We start from the raw sequence: 19,680 nt of genomic DNA on the forward strand, positions 1-19,680 counted from the left end.
AAAGAAAAAATAAAACTCTACTTGAAGCCTCTAGGGCTATGCTAAATAAATATAATCTACCTAAGTACTTTTGGGGAGAAGTTGTTAGTACAGCCTGTTATGTATAAAATATAACAACACTAAATAAAACACATAACAAAACCTTCTTCAAAATATATTATAATAAACAACCCAATATAAAATACTTTAAAGTATTTGGATGTCCAGCCTTCATACTAAACACAAGAGAACACTTAGGAAAATTCACTTCTAAAATAGAAAATAGAATCTTTGTAGGATATTCACTAAATAGTAGGGGTTACAGAATATACAATAAGGTTATACTATGTAACGACCCGCCTTCTACTACTAGGCTGTAAGGCCGATCGCTACAGTTATGCTATGCTATACTGCGCGGAAAGCTGGCTAATTAAAATTTTATTCTACTAAGGACGGATACAACTGATAAGAAAGGTCTAAAGACCTTCTTTGCTGGTGTACACATGCTAAGGAGGGGAAACTGAACATCCCAACTGAGCTAGGGACTAGAAACTAAACTTCCCAACTACCTACAGACCTGCCGATCGATCCACAGATCGATCGGGGCTGCGGTCATTCTGTTCCCAACTGGATCGGTCGACAGACCGATCCAGGTGTGGCTGGATCGGTTGGCAGACCGATCCAGGTATGTCTGGATCGGTCGGCTGACCGATCCAGGTATGTCTGGATCGGTCGGCTGACCGATCCAGGCACCCGAAACACCTGGAACTCGCTACTGTATCGTGCTGGATCGGTCGGCTGGCCGATCCAGGAGGATACAGTAGCATATTGTATCTGTCTGGATCGGTCGGCTGACCGATCCAGCGGCACAATCTACACTCTGATCGGTCTGTAGACCGATCAGAGTTCTGATTTCAGCCCTGAACTCTGATTTCAGCACTTTGGCATGCCAAAATCTCACACAACAATTCTAAAATCAATGGAAATACATTCTAACAACTATTAACTAGCATTCTAACATAATTACTAACAAACTAAACCTGGCATACTACATAGTGCATGGTTTACTATTTCATAACACTTAACAACCAAAACTGAATAATGAAACTAAAAACGCAAAGTGCTAATACTGAAGTAAAACTGTTTAGATCCCAAAGATCTTTATTCCAACTCCTGCCCACACACATCTTGATAGCATTGCCCTCCAGCCTCCGCTACTGATCCACTTTTCCCTTACCTTTATCTGCAGTATAAGAAAAGTAGTATCTATAAGCTAAAAAGCTTAGTAAGAAACCATCTACCTCACAAAAACATGCAACGATGTAAATATGATTTTAAATCATGCTGTTTAAAACATATGCTGGATATACTGAATAAACTAAGCATGGCATGGCATATAAGCATACAATCATGGCATATCTAAAGCTGAACATAAAGTCATCATGCATATTCACAGGGAAAAACTAAGCTGATACTAAGAACTGAGCTACGCTAATACTGATCTACTGCTAGAACTGTACTGAATTCACGAACTAATTTCTGAAAGGTTGAAAACCATATACATATAGTAAGTGAAAATACTAAACATCTTGTTTGGGCCCAGCAACTATACGTGCTATGCGCGCCTCTCTAACTAGACCCGGGTTGCAAGTCCCGAATTTAGTAGAGCTACTAAGTTATCTAAACCTAGGGACCACTATGGGAGTCCCCAATGGATATCTAATCGATACAGTGCCAACTGAAAAGTAAAATCTGAGTATAGCTAAACTGTTCTAAATTGTTGTTTCTAGGTTATCTGAACCTAGAGCTAGGTTGTCTGAACCTAGAGGCGACTGTGGGAGCCCACCCATTGGACCGTAGTCCCATATAAGCTAGAATAAACTGATTTACTAATTTAGATGCTTCTAATGCATTCAACTGTGCTAATAAAAATGCCTAAGTTGCATTCTTTTCTAATCTGGTTATTTAATCGAACACCTAGTGTGCTTTAACTCTCCTCTCTATTAGGAAGACTACCTTTAGGCACCCAACAGCATCTAAACCTCCAACTGAAGGAGAAAAGATGTGTCCGGCCCATCTAAAGGTACTCACTAAATCCCTAAACCTGCGAAGAGGGTTAAATACACCCTATGTGTCGAAAACATACGCATATAACTAAACTAATGCACAGGAAATCACACGGTAGCTATTATACTGCAGGTGAGGGGTTTCTTACCTCTGGTTCGTAATTTCTTACGATTCTATTCGCTAGAATTCCGGTGGAGATGACCTTCTCGACGATCCACTCACGTCTTCGCGTTCCTCTCGCGGAGAAGAACCTCTTTCGTGTTGGAGTCGTCGTCGGAAGATGATCCGAGAGTCCTTGGGGCTTGGGCGCCGAGGGAGGAGGAGGAAGAGGTGTGGGCGGCGGCGAGGTTTTTGGAAGAGGATAGGTCACGGTGAAACAAAAATATAACTTCCTCACTTAATTAATTTTCCTATTTATATTAAAGACTTAATTCGCCCAACTCCAATATAAAGTTTATTGGTTCCCTTTCCTTTCAGCACGGCCCTGCTGGGTTCAACCGGTTACTAGCATTATCCCTAAACCATAGGTCTCGGGTTCGATTCCCGCCTAAGCTATTTTGCGGTTCTATTTATTTTTGCTACTTCCGCTACTCGAAAAATTCCGGAAAAATATCTAAAAATTCCAGAAAAATCATAGAATATTTCTAATGCAAGTTTGAGAATTTTCGGGCGTTACAATCCCCCATACCTTATAAAAAGTTCATCCTCGAACTTAGAACAATTCTGGGTACTTCTGTCTCATGCTGACTTCTGTCTCCCAAGTTGCCTCTTCTGCTGTGTGACTATGCCAAATGACTTTGACTAATGGTACTTCCTTGTTCCGTAATTTCTTAACTGCTCGGTCTATTATCTGAATAGGCCGACTATCATAGCTGAGGTCTTCGCGGATCTGTACCGACTGGGGCTCAATCACCTGGGTGGCATCTGGGGTATGCTTCTTCAGCATAGAGACATGAAATATGTTGTGGACAGCTGACATTTCCTGGGGTAGCTCTAGCCCATATGCTACCTTGCCCACTCTTCTGCTGATAAGGTATGGTCCCACATATCTGGGACTTAGCTTGTCCTTCTTCCCAAAACGCATTACTCCCTTCATGGGAGCTACTCTGAGGAACACTGAATCCCCAACTGAAAACTCTAAGTGCTTGCGTGTATCAAGATAGCTCTTGGCGGCTCTGAATCTCTATTCTCTGCCGATCTGGCGTATGGGCTGCTGTGGTATCTGCTACTAGATCCGTCTCAAGCTCTAGTTCTTCCTGCTCACCACTCTCATACCAGTTGGAGATCTACACCTCCGCCCATAGAGAACCTCGTAAGGTGCCATGCCGATAGTGGCACGATGTTGTTGTATGCAAACTCTGCTAGACTCGGATATTTGCACCAACTTCCTTTGAAGTCTAGGCACTGCCGGAGCATATCTTGAGTACACGATTTACTCGCTCATCGACCATCATGCGGATGGAATCTTGTCTTGAACTTTAACCGTGCCCAATCTTGTTGTACACTCCGGAAGTGTGATGTAAATCTCTTGTCTCATGCGAAATAATGGTGCGTGGGACTCCATGAAGTCGACGATCTCCCGGAGATACAACTGAGCTTCTCAATGGAGTAGGATATCTTGATAGCTAAAAGTGGGCTGATTTAGTCAACATGTCGACTACCCGGATGGCATCAAAACCATTCGTGGTTACGGGTAGTCCCACTATGAAGTCCATAGAGATATCCTCCCACTTCCATTCTGGAATCTGTATAGGCTGCAGAACTCCTCACAGTCGTGATGTTACGCCTTGACCCTCGTGAGGCGGATGCTAACATATCTGGCGATGTCTCGCTTCATCCGGGCCACCAAAAATTCTTCGGTCTTGATACATTTTGGTGGAACATGCATAGGGAGTCCTGTGAGCCTCATCTAAAATATGTCTCCATAGCTCCTCCCGATCTGGACAGCCTGTCACCAAAATACAACACCCCGCTATGGACACTCTGAATTCTCTACTTTACGATTCTCCTTGCTTGATTTTCTGAATTTCGGGGTCCCGATCCGAGCTGACTGAATATCACCAAGCAAGGTAGACTCTAAGGTCATAGTAGAGAGCTGTCCCACTATAAGCTCGAGACCGAAATCTATGATCTCCTTCGTAGGGCGGTGACATGGTGCGAGATAATAAGGTAGCGGACTTTCTGCGAGTCGTGCTACCTTATTGGCTTTTCCGGGATGGTAGAGGATATCAATATCATAGTCTTTGACCAGCTCTAGCCATCTGCATTGTCGCATATTCGTGAAGAAGTACTTGACTCTGATGATCTGTATATACTCTATACTGGGCTCCATACAAGTAATGTCTCCAAATCTTGAGGGCGAACACTACTGCTGCAAGATCAAGGTCATGAGTAGGTAATTCTTCTCATAATCCTTGAGTTGTGGAGGCATAGGCGATCACCTTTCCGTCTTGCATCAACACTTGCTCCTAATCCCAATTTAGAGGCATCACCGTAAATGTCGAAGCTATCTGTATTTCCTGGTAAGGCTAAGATAGGAGCATTGGTCAATCTCCTTTTGAGCTCACTGTGTTCTCATGATCCTCATCACTGAAATTTTCATTCTTTACGGTGAGAGTCGGTGGGAGGCTATCTGGAGAAGTCCTCTGAAACTTTACTGTAATAACGCTAATCCCAAAAGCTTCGATTTCACGGCATTCTTGGTCTTTTCCGATTACTACGCTTCTATTTTCTTTGGGGTCTACCATGACACCATCCTTTGAGATGATGTGACCGGGAAGGACACTGATCAAGCCAGAATTCACATTTCGTGAACTTGGCATATAGCTGATTCTGCTGAAGTGTCTGTAGTACTGTCTTCAGGTGCTCTACATGTTCTTCCTGAGTTCCTGAGTAGATAAGGATGTCATCGATGAACACGATAACAAACTTATCTAAGTACTCTCTGAATACTCTGTTCATGAGATCCATGAATGTAGCTGGAGCATTTGTCACGCCAAAATGCATGACTACGAACTCGTAATGTCCGTATCTGGTTCTGAATGCTGTCTTCGGTATATCACCCTCCTTGACTCTAACTTGGTGATATCCTGATCTGAGGTCAATCTTAGAGAACACTGCTGTTCCCTTTAACTGGTCGAACAGGTCATCTATCCTGGGAAGAGGATACCTGTTCTTGATCGTGACCTGATTCAGTGCTCTGTAGTCTATGCATAGCCGCATACTTCCATCCTTCTTCTTCACGAACAGTACAGGCGCTCCCCATCGTGAGTGACTAGGGCGTATGAAGCCCTTGTCAAGTAGCTCCTGTAGTTGCTCATGAAGTTCCTTCAGCTCGGCTGGAGCCATGCGGTAAGGCGCTTTGGAAATAGGATTGGTGTCGGGGAAGAGCTCTATCTCAAATTCAATCTCCCTGACTGGTGCTAGGTCTGGTAACTCTTCAGGGAAGACTGCTGGGTAGTCACATACAACTCGGACCTCTGCTAGCTGTTGGTCCCTGTCCTGGCTGGTATTGACTACATGTGCTAGGTACCCCGTACATCCTGAATCCATCAACTTCTGTGCCTTCATAGCTGAGAGAAATTTTCTGGCTTTTCTCTTTGGTTCTCCGATGTACTCGAATTGTACTTCTGCTTCGGGTTGGAACACGACTTTCTGTTTACGGCACTCTATGGAAGCACCGTATCTGATCAGGAAATCCATTCCAAGGATGATGTCGTAGTCAGTCATTTCTAGCAGGATCAGATCACAAAAGAGTTCCCTGTCTGCTATAATGACTGGCACTGCCCTGAGCCAGTGCGTCGTCAGAAACCGACCACCGAGTACCTTTGGAGCTATTGCTGACTTTCGGCGAACACCCTAGCTATATAAGAATGGGTTGCCCCAGTATCAAATAATACAGTTGCTATTGAAAAATGCTAAGGTCGACTGTAACAACTGTCGAGGCATTGGCTACGTCCTCTCCGGTGAGTGAGTAGATCCTCGCATTCGCCATAGCTGGAGGGGCTTCTGCCTTGGCCGATAAGTGGACCTTCTAGGCGGCTGCATCGATATAAGAGCCGGTGCTGCATCTTGAATCTCTTGTGGCCGAGGAAGACCGGTCTTGTTCGGGCTTGGCCATGTGCCCTTCTTGTCCACATTCAAAGCATCTCGTGTGCCCTTGCGACAAACCCACAGGTGGAATTTCCCACAAGTAGCACACTTTGGATAACTGGGTCGCTTGCTAGATGGTCCTCCTTTTGGGTCACTCCACGGTTTGCGCTTGTTGTTGGAGTTCCCTTTCCGGTTAGAGTGGCCTTGCTGTTTTGAGTGTGAGAGTTTCCTTGGCCTTTGGACTCGAGGAGACTTGTTTCTGCTTTATGTTGTTCTCGTAATGCTCTGTGGTCAAGGCACCGCTCACTAACTCCTCGTGGTTTGTGGCCTATGTATGCCACCAGCCACGTTCTGCTATTTCCGGCCTCGGCATCTTGAGCATCAACCGGATTCGTTCCTTCTCTGGGCTGACTAGCTCTAGGCATAAACGAGCCAAACTGTTGAATTTCTTCACGGCTTCCTCAAATGATTGCCCTGACGAAACTCAATGAACTCGTCGTAGTGGCGGTTGTAACCCGTACGTGAAAGAACTCCTCGAAGAATTATTTCGAAGTCACCCATAACATCTGGTTCCCGCCGCTTCTCGATTCTTTCCACCACATGCGTCGTCTCTGTCAGCGGAAGGAGGCACACTTCACCTTCTCGTGTTCGGCGATCCGAAGCTCCATCGTGCTCTCGAGTGTTTTGAACCAGCTTGTGCATCCCATGGTTCACTAGTGCCGAGAAGTTGGCTTGACTCGCCGCCATTGGATCGGATAGGCTTCCTTTCTTGGCTCATCTGCTAGGACTGCTTGGTGCTGTAGGCTGGTGGTGGAACCTCTAAGACTACCGAGTCGTCAAATTCGGTTCCGGGGTGAGTATTCTTCTGATTAGCCTTTAAGGTGGCTATTTCGTTCTTTGTTCACTAGTGCAGTCGAGCCACTAATCTTGTAAGGTGCGGAGGATGCACCGAACCGCACGCCTCTTTGGGGCTCGAGCTAGTGCCCTTCTAGCTGGGCGTCCTCGTGCCATTTCTAAAGACATAAAGAGCATAACATAACTTATGTAATCACAGTTATACAACTACTGATATCATGTTTAAAAACTATCACATACTAACAAGCAGTAGGCATATAAACATGAACTGTAATAACAAAACAAGAAGCATGAATTAAGTAGAGGTATTCTTACTTGGAAGCTGCAGGTACAATGCTGATGTGTGTGTAGGAAGTATGGAATTCTGCTCTGATACCACTCTGTAACGACCCGCCTTCTACTACTAGGCTGTAAGGCCGATCGCTACAGTTATGCTATGCTATACTGCGCGGAAAGCTGGCTAATTAAAATTTTACTCTACTAAGGACGGATACAACTGATAAGAAATGTCTAAAGACCTTCTTTGCTGGTGTACACATGCTAAGGAGGGGAAACTGAACATCCCAACTGAGCTAGGGACTAGAAACTAAACTTCCCAACTACCTACACTCCGATCGATCCACGGATCGATCGGGGAGTCATTCTATTCCCACTGGATCGGTCGACAGGCCGATCCGTGTGTCGATCGGTTGGCGGACCGATCGGTATGTCTGAATCGGTCGGTGACCGATCCGCACCAAACACCGGAACTCGCTATCAGTATTGTCTTGGATCGGTCGGTGGCCGATCCGGAGGATACTGATAGCATCTTATCTATCTCGGATTGGTGGCTGGCCGATCCAGACATCTACACTCGATCACCAGACCGATCAGAGTTCTGATTTCAGCCCTGAACTCTGATTTCAGCACTTTGGCGTGCCAAAATCTCACACAACAATTCTAAAATCAATGGAAATACATTCTAACAACTATTAACTAGCATTCTAACATAATTACTAACAAACTAAACCTGGCATACTACATAGTGCATGGTTTACTATTTCATAACACTTAACAACCAAAACTGAATAATGAAACTAAAAACGCAAAGTGCTAATACTAAAGTAAAACTGTTTAGATCCCAAAGATCTTTATTCCAACTCCTGCCCACACACATCTTGATAGCATTGCCCTCCAGCCTCCGCTACTGATCCACTTTTCCCTTACCTTTATCTGCAGTATAAGAAAAGTAGTATCTATAAGCTAAAAAGCTTAGTAAGAAATCATCTACCTCACAAAAACATGCAACGATGCAAATATGATTTTAAATCATGCTGTTTAAAACATATGCTGGATATACTGAATAAACTAAGCATGGCATGGCATATAAGCATACAATCATGGCATATCTAAAGCTGAACATAAAGTCATCATGCATATTCACAGGGAAAAACTAAGCTGATACTAAGAACTGAGCTACGCTAATACTGATCTACTGCTAGAACTGTACTGAATTCACGAACTAATTTCTGAAAGGTTGAAAACCATATACATATAGTAAGTGAAAATACTAAACATGCTGCTGAGGGGCCCGGCAACTGTACGTGCTATGCGCGCCTCTCTAACTAGACCCGGGGTTGCAAGTCCCGAATTTAGTAGAGCTACTAGGTTATCTAAACCTAGGGACCGACTATGGGAGCCCAGCCCAATGGATATCTAATCCAGTACAGTGCCAACTGAAAAGTAAAATACTGAGTATAGCTAAACTGTTCTAAATTGTTGTTTCTAGGTTATCTGAACCTAGAGCTAGGTTGTCTGAACCTAGAGGCGACTGTGGGAGCCCACCCATTGGACCGTAGTCCCATATAAGCTAGAATAAACTGATTTACTAATTTAGATGCTTCTAATGCATTCAACTGTGCTAATAAAAATGCCTAAGTTGTATTCTTTTCTAATCTGGTTATTTAATCGAACACCTAGTGTGCTTTAACTCTCCTCTCTATTAGGAAGACTACCTTTAGGCACCCAACAGCATCTAAACCTCCAACTGAAGGAGAAAAGATGTGTCCGGCCCATCTAAAGGTACTCACTAAATCCCTAAACCTGCGAGGAGGGTTAAATACACCCTATGTGTCGAAAACATACGCATATAACTAAACTAATGCACAGGAAATCACACGGTAGCTATTATACTGCAGGTGAGGGGTTTCTTACCTCTGGTTCGTAATTTCTTACGATTCTATTCGCTAGAATTCCGGTGGAGATGATCTTCTCAACGATCCGCTCACGTCTTCGCGTTCCTCTCGCGGAGAAGAACCTCTTTCGTGTTGGAGTCGTCGCCGGAAGATGATCCGAGAGTCCTTGGGGCTTGGGCGCCGAGGGAGGAGGAGGAAGGGGTGTGGGCGGCGGCGAGGTTTTTGGAAGAGGATAGGTCACGGTGAAACAAAAATATAACTTCCTCACTTAATTAATTTTTCTATTTATATTAAAGACTTAATTCGCCCAACTCCAATATAAATTTTATTGGTTCCCTTTCCTTTCAGCACGGCCCTGCTGGGTTCAACCGGTTACTAACATTATCCCTAAACCATAGGTCTCGGGTTCGATTCCCGCCTAAGCTATTTTGCGGTTATATTTGTTTTTGCTACTTCCGCTAGTCGGAAAATTCCGGAAAATATCTAAAAATTCCAAAAAATCATAGAATAATTCTAATGTGAGTTTGAGAATTTTCGGGCGTTACATACTAAGAATTGAAGAAACCACAAATGTAAAATTTGAGAAATTCAAACAAAACCTAGAACAAACCCAAATTCAGTCAATTGAATTTATTCAAGACAACAATAATCAAGAAAGAACCAATGAATATTTAAATCATGAATAAGAAGAAGAACCTCAAGAGAATCAACCTCCCAGAACCATAAGAGTCAACCTAAATCATCCAATTGACCAAATAATTGGTGATCCAGATTTAAGGGTTCAGACTAGGTTATCCTTTAGAAACCTAAGTCAAATCTCTCTGATTTCAAAAATTGAACCCAAAACTATAGCTGAATCTTTACTTGACCTAGACTGGGTCATAGCTATGCAAGAGGAACTAGCTCAATTTGAGAGAAATGAAGTTTGGGATCTAGTGCCACCACCCAAAAATAAAAAGATAATAGAAACAAAATGGGTGTTTAGAAATAAGTTAAGCGAAACTGGGGAAATCACTAGAAACAAAGCTAGGCTAGTTGCTAAAGGATTTAGTCAAATAGAGGAACTTGACTATGATGAAACTTATGCCCCAGTAGCTAGATTAGAGTCCATTAGAATGTTACTCAGTTATACAACCCATAAATGGTTCAGACTGTATCAAATGGATGTCAAATCGCCTTTCTAAATGGACCAATAAAAGAAGAAGTCTATGTCGGACAGCCACCTAGATTTGAAATAGAACACCCCGACTATGTTTTTAAGCTAAAAAAGGCTTTATACGAACTTAAGCAAGCACCCAGGGAATGGTATGAAAGGTTAACCTCTTACCTGATATCCAAAGGGTTCAACCAAGGTCAAATTGACCCAACCATATTCGTTAAATTAATAAAAGAGGATATCTTCATAGCCCAAATATATGTAGATGATATAATTTTTGGTTCAACTAACTCAGAATTTTTAGAGAATTTGCTAATCTAATGGAACAAGAGTTTGAAATGAGTCTAGTAGGAAAATTAACTTACTTTTTAGGATTACAAATTAAACAAACAAATGAGGAAAATTATATTTATCAACAAAAATACACCAAAGAATTACTTAAAAAATTTAAGATGGAAAACACTAAAGAAATAAAAACATCTATGGCAGTTAACACAATTCTAGATGATGACCCCAATGGAAAATTAGTTGACTTAAAATAATATAAGAGTTTCATAGGTAGCCTACTATACTTAACTGCAAGTCGACCCGATATTTTATTTGCGGTTAGTATGTGTGCTAGATACCAAACTTGTGCTAAAGAATCATTTGACTCAAGTCAAAAGAATCTTTAGATACCTTAAAGGAACGTCAAATATAAGAATTTGGTATCCTAGAACTAACAATTTTGAGTTAATAGGCTATTCTGACTCAGATTACGCTGGGTGTAAGTTAGACCGCAAAAACACAAGTGGTGGATGTCAATACTAGGTCCATCACTTGTCAGCTGGTTTAGTAGAAAGCAACACTGTGTTGCTCTATCTACAACTGAGTCTAAGTATATAACTATAAGAGAGTGTGTCGTACAACTACTATGGATGATGCACACCTTAAAAGATTTTAATTTAAACCTCACAAATGTAAAAGTATTAATTGATAATATTAGCTCAATTAATTTAATAAAAAATCTTGTGCATCATTCAAGCATCAAATATTTAGAAATTAGGCACCACTTTATCAGGGATCATGTCACTAAAAGAAATATTGAACTCAAATACATTGAGTGCAAGTCTAAGTTAGTTGATATATTTACCAAACCGCTCTCTGAAAGTGAGTTTAGCAATCTATGTCGGAAGCTAGGAATGTGTTTAATAGACTACGATTTTTTAATTTTAAAATTGTTTTCAAAAATAGTATTTTTAAAATTCTAGGATAAAACTTTCAAAACTTCCTATTTTTAGAATTTCAAAAATTAATTTTAGCCTTAGACTAGATCAATTCCTTAGAAAGCATGTTCCTATAGGACTAGTATTTGAGCATCTCACCAACACACTAGGACTACCTTGTTTGTGATTGTTGAACATAGAAAGAGGTGAGATGTATAGGAAGATTGTCTGGACTTAAGATGTTTATTTCAGTGCATCAACACAAGTCTGGGCATTAAATACAAAACACATATCAATCAGGTTAAGTTATTCAGTTTAGTCAAACACTAACTGATTATAATGGACTTAACCTGACTAACCAAGTGAAAGCTGTTATCCTTTGATAGACAGTAAGTAACTAATTGGTTAGATAGTTTTTGTTATGTCAAGTTCAGGGGGAGGATTAACTGCTTTCATACTTATTTTGAAATTACGTTTTGAAAAATATTTCCTTAAAAATATTTTAAATCCTTTTAAAAAAAACTAACTAGGTTTTTTTAAAATTGGATCTTATTTAGTTTTGAAAATTGAATTTGAAAATTAAATTTTAAAACTAAATCTTTGAAAATTGGAGCTTTATAAATTTTGAAAAAAAAATAGATTTTGTTGACTTTGAAAATTAAAGTTTGTAAACTTACCTTTTATAATCTAAAGATAAATTTTATACAAATTTATTTTTGAAAATTTATATAAACTTACTTGACTCTTTCTGAACTTAATACTTGAAAATTACTATAAGTTTAAAAATTAGCATTTTGGAGGTTACAAACTTAGCTTTAAAATTTTATAAAATTGGTTTTGATTTGTCCTTCTTTTTGAAAATTGGTTTTGGAGGTTACACTAACTGATGTTTAAAAATTATTTTCAAGCTTATTTTGAAAGTTCAATTGATTTTTCTAAAACTTAGTTATTTTAAAAACTAAAAGAAAAGGTTTAAAGAAAAATTTTCAAAATGCTTCTACTTTAAATTTCCCCAAGTCAATCTGATTTTAGTTCGGATTTTCTTTTACATTATTTTCCTTAAAACGCTTATTTTTTCTACATTATTTTTGATGAATGTCAAAGGGAGAGGGTTAGATGGTTTAAGTTAGTTAGCAACGAAAAATTACCAAAAACAAAATAAGACTAATTTAACATCATTGCTTGTGCTTGTTTATTGCATATTTTCTCACTAACTTAATCAAGTTGTCATTGCATCAAAAAGGGGGAGATTGTTGGTGCGGTTAGCACTAACGATCTAACTCAGATTTTGATGAATGACAAAGCAGGTTAAGTTAGTTTCATTGTGATCTAACGTTGTGACCAAGTGTGCAGGAGAAGCCCAGCTAGGTCGACGGGGCGACCGGATAGCTAGCACGAAATCCAAATAGGTCGACGGGCTGACCGGATGTCTGGCACGAAGCCCAGCTAGGTCGACAGACTGGCCGAATAGTTGGCACGAAGTCCAGACAGGTCAAAGGGCTAACCAGATGTCTAGCACAAAGTCCAGACAGGTCAACGGGTTGACCGGACATCTGGCAGGTAAGTTAAGGTAAGTCACTGGAGGGGAGTGACTATGAGGACGCGTTCACGAAAAGGGAACTTAGGCATCGATCCAACTTAAAACCATTTCAGAACTTTAAGTTGAGATCCTGACTATATTCCGGTCTTGACGAGACGGAATGTAATTACTATTCTTTTTTAACTGTGCTAACACTTTGTTTTGCAGGGTGATATAATTTACATTGTGCTTCGGACTAACATTTTCTTGCAGAGAGTTGAAGCTGCTGGAAAATGGCGTCTGGGCGCCTGGAGGTTCGGCCGCTCGAAAGGGTCCGGGCGCCCGGAGTGCAAATTCTATCTTCTCACCATGTCGCCACGTGGACCTCTACGGTTGGCTAGACTACGTCATACTCCAGGCACCCGGAAGGGATCCGAGCGCCCGGAGCCTCCTATATAAGGAGGGTGAGCCCTAGAGCAAAGTACAATTCACTACAACATCTTCCAACGCTTGCTTTGCTGTGTTGTGCTCCTGCGACACCGCGGAGCTTCTCTGACAACACACTACTTTTCCTTTTCCTTATTGTTGTCGGTATCTTTTCTTTAAAAAAAATCCTGTACTTTCACTTGTAATATTTTAACGAATTGTTAGTGGATTGCCCATCGAAAGCACTCAATGAGTGCGGGCCTTGGAGTAGGAGTCAACGAAGGCTCCGAACCAAGTAAAATCAGTTCTTGTTAGGTTTGCTCTGATTTTATTCTTCCGTTGTGCATTCTAAATCGATAAACGATTTTATTTTAATCGCTATTCACCCTCCCTCTAGCGAATTCACGATCCAACACATATAACTAACATGAACACTTGTAATGAATTAAAAATGAGATTAGATAAAATTCTAACAATTGATAAAGACCTACAACGAGAAATTTCCAAAGAAAAAGAGCGTTGGAGATAAGTTATAACAAGAATATTAGCAACTGTAAAATGTTTGGCTTTTCGAGGATCTAATGAAAAACTTTATCAAGACAATAATGAAAAATTTTTGGGGTTGATTGAAATGATTGCTGAATTTGATTATGCGATGCAAGATCATATTAGACGTATTCAAAATAATGAAATTCATTATCATTACCTGGGTCATAAAATTCAGAATGAGTTGATTTCTATTTTAGCTAATAATGTTAAAAGTATTATCATTAATAAAATTAAAGAAGTAAAATATTTTTCAATAATTCTTGATTGTACTCTAATTGTAAGTCATCAAGAACAAATTACTTTTATAGTATGATGCGTTAATATGCTAGGTAATAAAGTGAGAATAGAGGAGTACTTTTTAGAGTTTCTAAAAGTAGATGATACATCTAGTTTAAGACCTTTTAACGAATTACAAAATGTGCTAAAATACTTGATCTTAGTATTGAAAATATTAGTGGTCAAGGTTATGATAATGGTTCCGATATAAAAGGAAAACACCAAGGAGATCAAAAGAGGTTACTTGGAATAAATCCAAGAGCATTGTATATGTCATGTGCTTGTCATATTCTTAATCTAACTCTTAGTGATATGGCACATTCTTGTGTTAAAGCTATCTCTTTTTTTGGAGTAGTGCAAAGTATATATACATTATTTTCAAGTTCTCCTAAGAGATAAAAAATTTTACTTAATAATGTGAAGGGATTAACCATCAAATCTTCATCGAATACTCATTGGGAAAGTCGTATTAAAAGTGTTCAAGCTATTAGATTTCAAATTGTGGAAGTGAGAGCAACTTTACTTGAATTAAATAATATTTGTGATGATGCAAAGTCAATAAGTGAAGCTGAAAGTTTAACTAATTCAATTGAAAATTTTTAAATTTTTACTTGGTATGGTCATTTGGTATGATATCTTATTTACTATAAACATGGTGAGTAAGAAATTACAATCAAAATCTATGTGCATTGACTCTGTCATTAAACAATTAGAAGGTGTAATCTCTTTTTTTTAAAAAAAAAGTATAGGAATGATGATTTTGCTGCAAGTTTGACTATTGCTAAGAGTCTTGCATTAGATATAAATATAGAGCCAATATTTACAACAAAGAGTCGTATTTTTAGGAAAAAAAAATTTAATGAAAGAGAAGATGATGAAGTTTTACTATCACTAGAAGAGTCCCTTAGAATTGATTATTTTATTGTTGTTGAATTTGTTCAAAGTGTAGATTGTTATCTAAATGTTACAAATGCTTATAGAATTTTGTTGACTATATCTGTTTTGGTAGCATCGGCTGAAAGGAGTTTTTCAAAATTAAAATTATAAAAACATATATGAGATCGTCAATGTCTCAAGAAAGATTAAATGGATTGACAATTTTATGTATTGAGAAAGACATCTTAAAAAATCTTAAAACTGATAATATTATAGAAGATTTTGCAAAAAGAAATACTAGAATAAGTTATTGTAGACAAATTATATATTATTAGAAATTTATTTGGGATCTCATTTTATTATTTTGCCTAGGGCCTCCTGAGTCGAAGGACCGGGGCTGGTGCTGATTTCAAACTAACATGGTGTTGGTCTTTAAAGACCAGCACCAGCATTGATGCTGATTTTTAAAGACTAGCACCAATGTGATGCTAGTTTTTAAAGATTAGTACCAACGTGCTACGGGCTTGTGCTGGTTTCAAACTAGTGGTGGTGCTGATTTTTAAAAAGCAGCACCAACGGTGGTATTGGTTTGTAGAAATCAACACCAAGGTGGTACTGGTTTGCATGTAGAAGAGAAAAGCATTGCATGTCGATGAGAGAGGGAAATTAAAAAAAGTTTTGGTCATATCAGATCATCTACGCATGTTGTCGTTCATCATTGTACATGATAAATTATGCAAGGTATCATTCTTTGACCTGCCCACCGCCCGTGTAGACCTATCGTGCGGACTTGTGTTATCTATTTTTTAAACTTACGGGTATGTCATTTAGGATTTTATCTTTAGAATTTAAAATTTGTGTTATAGTATTAAACATAAAGAAAAATTAAATTTAAAAAAATTAGATGCTTACAAAATACGACGTAATACATACACCCATTTTCTCATCCAAGATATATAATTTAAGATAAAAAGATTATTTTATTAAATTTATATATTCATTTTTCACTACACCATATATCAATTTTTCTATTTTTTCTTTCTCCTCTATAATATTTAGAGAATGGACAAGAAATACTATTCATAAATATAAAATTTAAGAAATGAATAAGATAATTTATATAAATATTTTTACCTATTCTATCAAAAATTTAAAATAAATTTTTAGATAAGACAACTGATGAATACTTTTATAAATATTTTTAGCTTAACCTTTATTTAGATAATTTATATTTATTCATTAATAAAATAATATATAATATTTCAAAAACTATCAAACTTGATCAATGAAAGAAAATATTTAATTTTAAGGCACAAATTTACTCAACGAACGTTTGGACATTGGGAGTAAAATTTTGACTGCTTTCTTCGTACAAAATATTTTTAAAAAAGATCAAAAACGAATACCACAGTCTTTTTGAAAATAAAATAAAATAGAAGACTTTAATGGTAAACGTCTAATACAGCACAAAGTCAAAAGCACAAAGGCTGTAAAGCTAGGGATGGCAATTTTCCCCGTGGATTTGGGGCCCCGCGGGGAAAACCCGAAATGGGGATGGGGATCCCCGATTTTTCGGGGATGGGGCGGGTTTGGGGCGGGTATGGGAATACTATCCCCATCCCCGAACTCGTCCCGAATATTATTATTATAAATATTAATAAATAATAATATGATTTTTTTAAAAAATATTAATAATAGTGTTAATATTAATATTAAATTTTTTGAAAATATTATTAATAATAATATTATTGATATTGATATTAATATTAATATTATCATTAATAATTATTATTAAATAATAATAATAATAATATAAATTAATTTAGAAATGGGACGGGGATGGGGAATCCCCGAACCCGTGGGTTCGGGTTCGGGGAATCCCCGAACCCGAAAAAATAGAAACAGGACGGGGATGGGAATGACAAACCCGGCCCCGCCCCGTTGCCATCCCTATGTAAAGCTGTAAATATTCAAGCACTTTGCTTCTGCTTCACTCTATTCTCCTATTCAATATATAATGATTTTGATTAAGTTTAATAATTTACTTTTTTATGACATTATAATAAAAATATTTTTTGAGATGGAAAATGTGATTGGGCTTGAAAGAAAAGAAATTTAAAATCATGACGTCGGCTCCATAGATTTTGAAAAGAGATAAATGATAATTCAAAATAATATTTATGAATTTCAATAATCAAATTATGCATAGTGAACTCTGTCTACGTACCAACTTGGCTACCCATAGCAAAAAAAAAAAAGAAAAAAAAAACTTTGGGCACTCAATTAATTTTTTATCCATTAATAAATCAAAAATGTTAAAATTTAGAAAATTAGCAAAATCACTTTGGCGAGCACCAACGAAGCCAACATTTGCATATTAATTAGTTGCCTCATCCCCTAAAATCGAAAATTAAATTAAATTATATTAAAATTTATAATTATCAATAAAATAATAATGTGAAAAATTAGAATTTTTCCGTACCGTTGCTGCAGAAATGGTGTAGAAGCTAGTGGAGGAGGCATCTAGGGCCGGCGCCGGAGCCGATTTCGCCGTTCCATCGGCGGAGGAGGCGGATGAGTTCGCCGGAGAAGAGAGATCGTAGGCAGGCGTGCCGTCGGGCTTGAAGAGGCCGTAGTGCCTCTCGGTGGAAGGGCCGGGCTTGAGGTTCTCGTTGAAGAGAGCGAAGACATAGACCTGGAGCGGCGCCGCGGGGCACGACGGGGTGCCCTTGCCCGCCGCCACCATCCGCATCAGGTTCCCGTTGTACCGCCTGGCGTTCTCTGTCGTCGCCCCGGCCTCGTTCGCGTCCCCGGCGCTCGGCCACCCGGTCTCGGACACCACCACCTCGACTCCCTTGCTTACCCCGGCCGCCGCAATCGCCGCACGCACCGCGTCCACCTGCGCGTGGAGCATGTTCTGGTACCGGAGCCCAGAGCCGGGGTCCACCACGCCGGCGTTGGGCTCGAATAGGGCGTAGTTTAGGTCGATCCTTTTGGGATCGGCCTTGTAGGCGAAGTAGGGATAGGCATTGATGAGGAAGGGCGACCCGGTCCGGGCGAAGAAGGCCAGGAGGGGCGACACGAATGGGAGGAGCTCGCGGCGGAACGCGGCGGCGGAGGGAGGGTAGGAGACGGCTAGGACGGCGAGGGAGTGGGCGGTGGTGACGGCGATCTGGTGGTCCAGGCCGAGCGCGGCTAGGGCGGAGTGGAGGGATTGCATCGCGGGGAGGAGGGAACGGATGAGGGCGGAATCGTTGCCGGAGAGCACCTCGTTGCCGACGGTGACGGCGGCGATTCTAGTGGCGGGGAGGTAGGGTTGGAGGGTGGACTTCACCCAGGAGAGGGCGGCGGAGGGGGCGGCGAGGCGGGGGAGGCAACGGTCCGGGAGACCGACGATGAGCTCGACGCCGGTGCCGGCGAAGGCGCGGAGGACGGCAGGGTTGGCATCGTAGATCTTGACGCGGTTCACGCCGAGAGAACCGAGGAGTGGGAGGACGTCAGACGGCGACGGAAGATTATCGGCGACCTGGCCGTAGTTTATGCCGATGCCGTAGGGAGGCGATGAGATATTGGTGTGCGGCGCCGCCGAGGAGAAGGGAAAGGCCGTAACGAGGAGGAGGAGTAGTGTCGGAATCGGCGACATTATAACAGAGAATGGTGCGGCGGTAGACGGCGTTAGGCGATCGCTTAATTGCTGCTGTCGCGTTGAGAAAGAAAGAGAGTGGGTTGCTTTTATTTTGCAGCCTTTGTTCTCGTAACTCGTTCGTTTCTTTACAGCTTAAAATAGGATTACGGAGTAAAGCGCAAATATATATATCACCCTACTTGCGTGCTGAGCACCATATCTATTTTTTTATTATTATGTATTTTTTTTCAAATTTTTTTATATTTTAAATTAAAAAATTAATTAAAATATTTTTTAAAAATTTTGTTTTTAAAGTTCAGCTTCCTAATTAAATTATAATATTCAATCTAATTTTTTTTTTAAGATTATAGTGTTTAATTTAAAAAAAAATAAAAATAAAATAAATTTAAATATTCACATAGTATTTTAATGTGTTTAGGGGATATATTAATATTTAGGATTTATATAAGAAAATGTTGATTTTTTAAAAATTTAAAAATTTAAAAAAAAATGATAAAAAAGAAACGCAACTGATATGCTGCGTGCGCACAGTCACGCACTATCCGGCGCGTAGTATATCAGAACTGTATATATATAATACCATGTACAATTGTTGTCGATAGTATATATGAATACTTATTTTTAAATTCTCCTCTCTCATCTGCATGTAATATTTTTCTCTTTCCTATGTGTAAGCCTCTCTTGAGCATGTCAAATGATGGTGGTCTTTAAAGACAACACCAACACTAATTTAAACCAGCATCAGTCAGTACCATGTCAAATGATGGTAGTCTTTAAAGACCAGCACCAACACTGATTTAATACTAGCACCAGTCAGTACCATGTCAAATGATGATGGTCTTTAAAGACCAACACCAATA

The 19,680-nt window shown here is 39.7% G+C and overlaps 1 protein-coding gene across 1 annotated transcript; it reads right to left on the minus strand.

Moving 5' to 3' along the window:
- Positions 1–17,401: 17,401 nt before the first annotated feature.
- On the minus strand, positions 17,402–18,922 carry LOC122032303 (glucan endo-1,3-beta-glucosidase 11-like). The gene is made up of 2 exons (XM_042591585.1): positions 17,657–18,922; positions 17,402–17,571 (listed from the first exon to the last, which is right to left on the minus strand). Exons 1-2 carry the CDS (start codon positions 18,815–18,817, stop codon positions 17,497–17,499), a joined length of 1,236 nt encoding a protein of 411 aa, XP_042447519.1. The 5' UTR covers positions 18,818–18,922; the 3' UTR covers positions 17,402–17,496.
- Positions 18,923–19,680: the final 758 nt, after the last annotated feature.

Source organism: Zingiber officinale, chromosome 11A (genome assembly GCF_018446385.1).
Source record: "Zingiber officinale cultivar Zhangliang chromosome 11A, Zo_v1.1, whole genome shotgun sequence".
In the NCBI taxonomy this organism is placed as follows: Eukaryota; Viridiplantae; Streptophyta; class Magnoliopsida; order Zingiberales; family Zingiberaceae; genus Zingiber; species Zingiber officinale.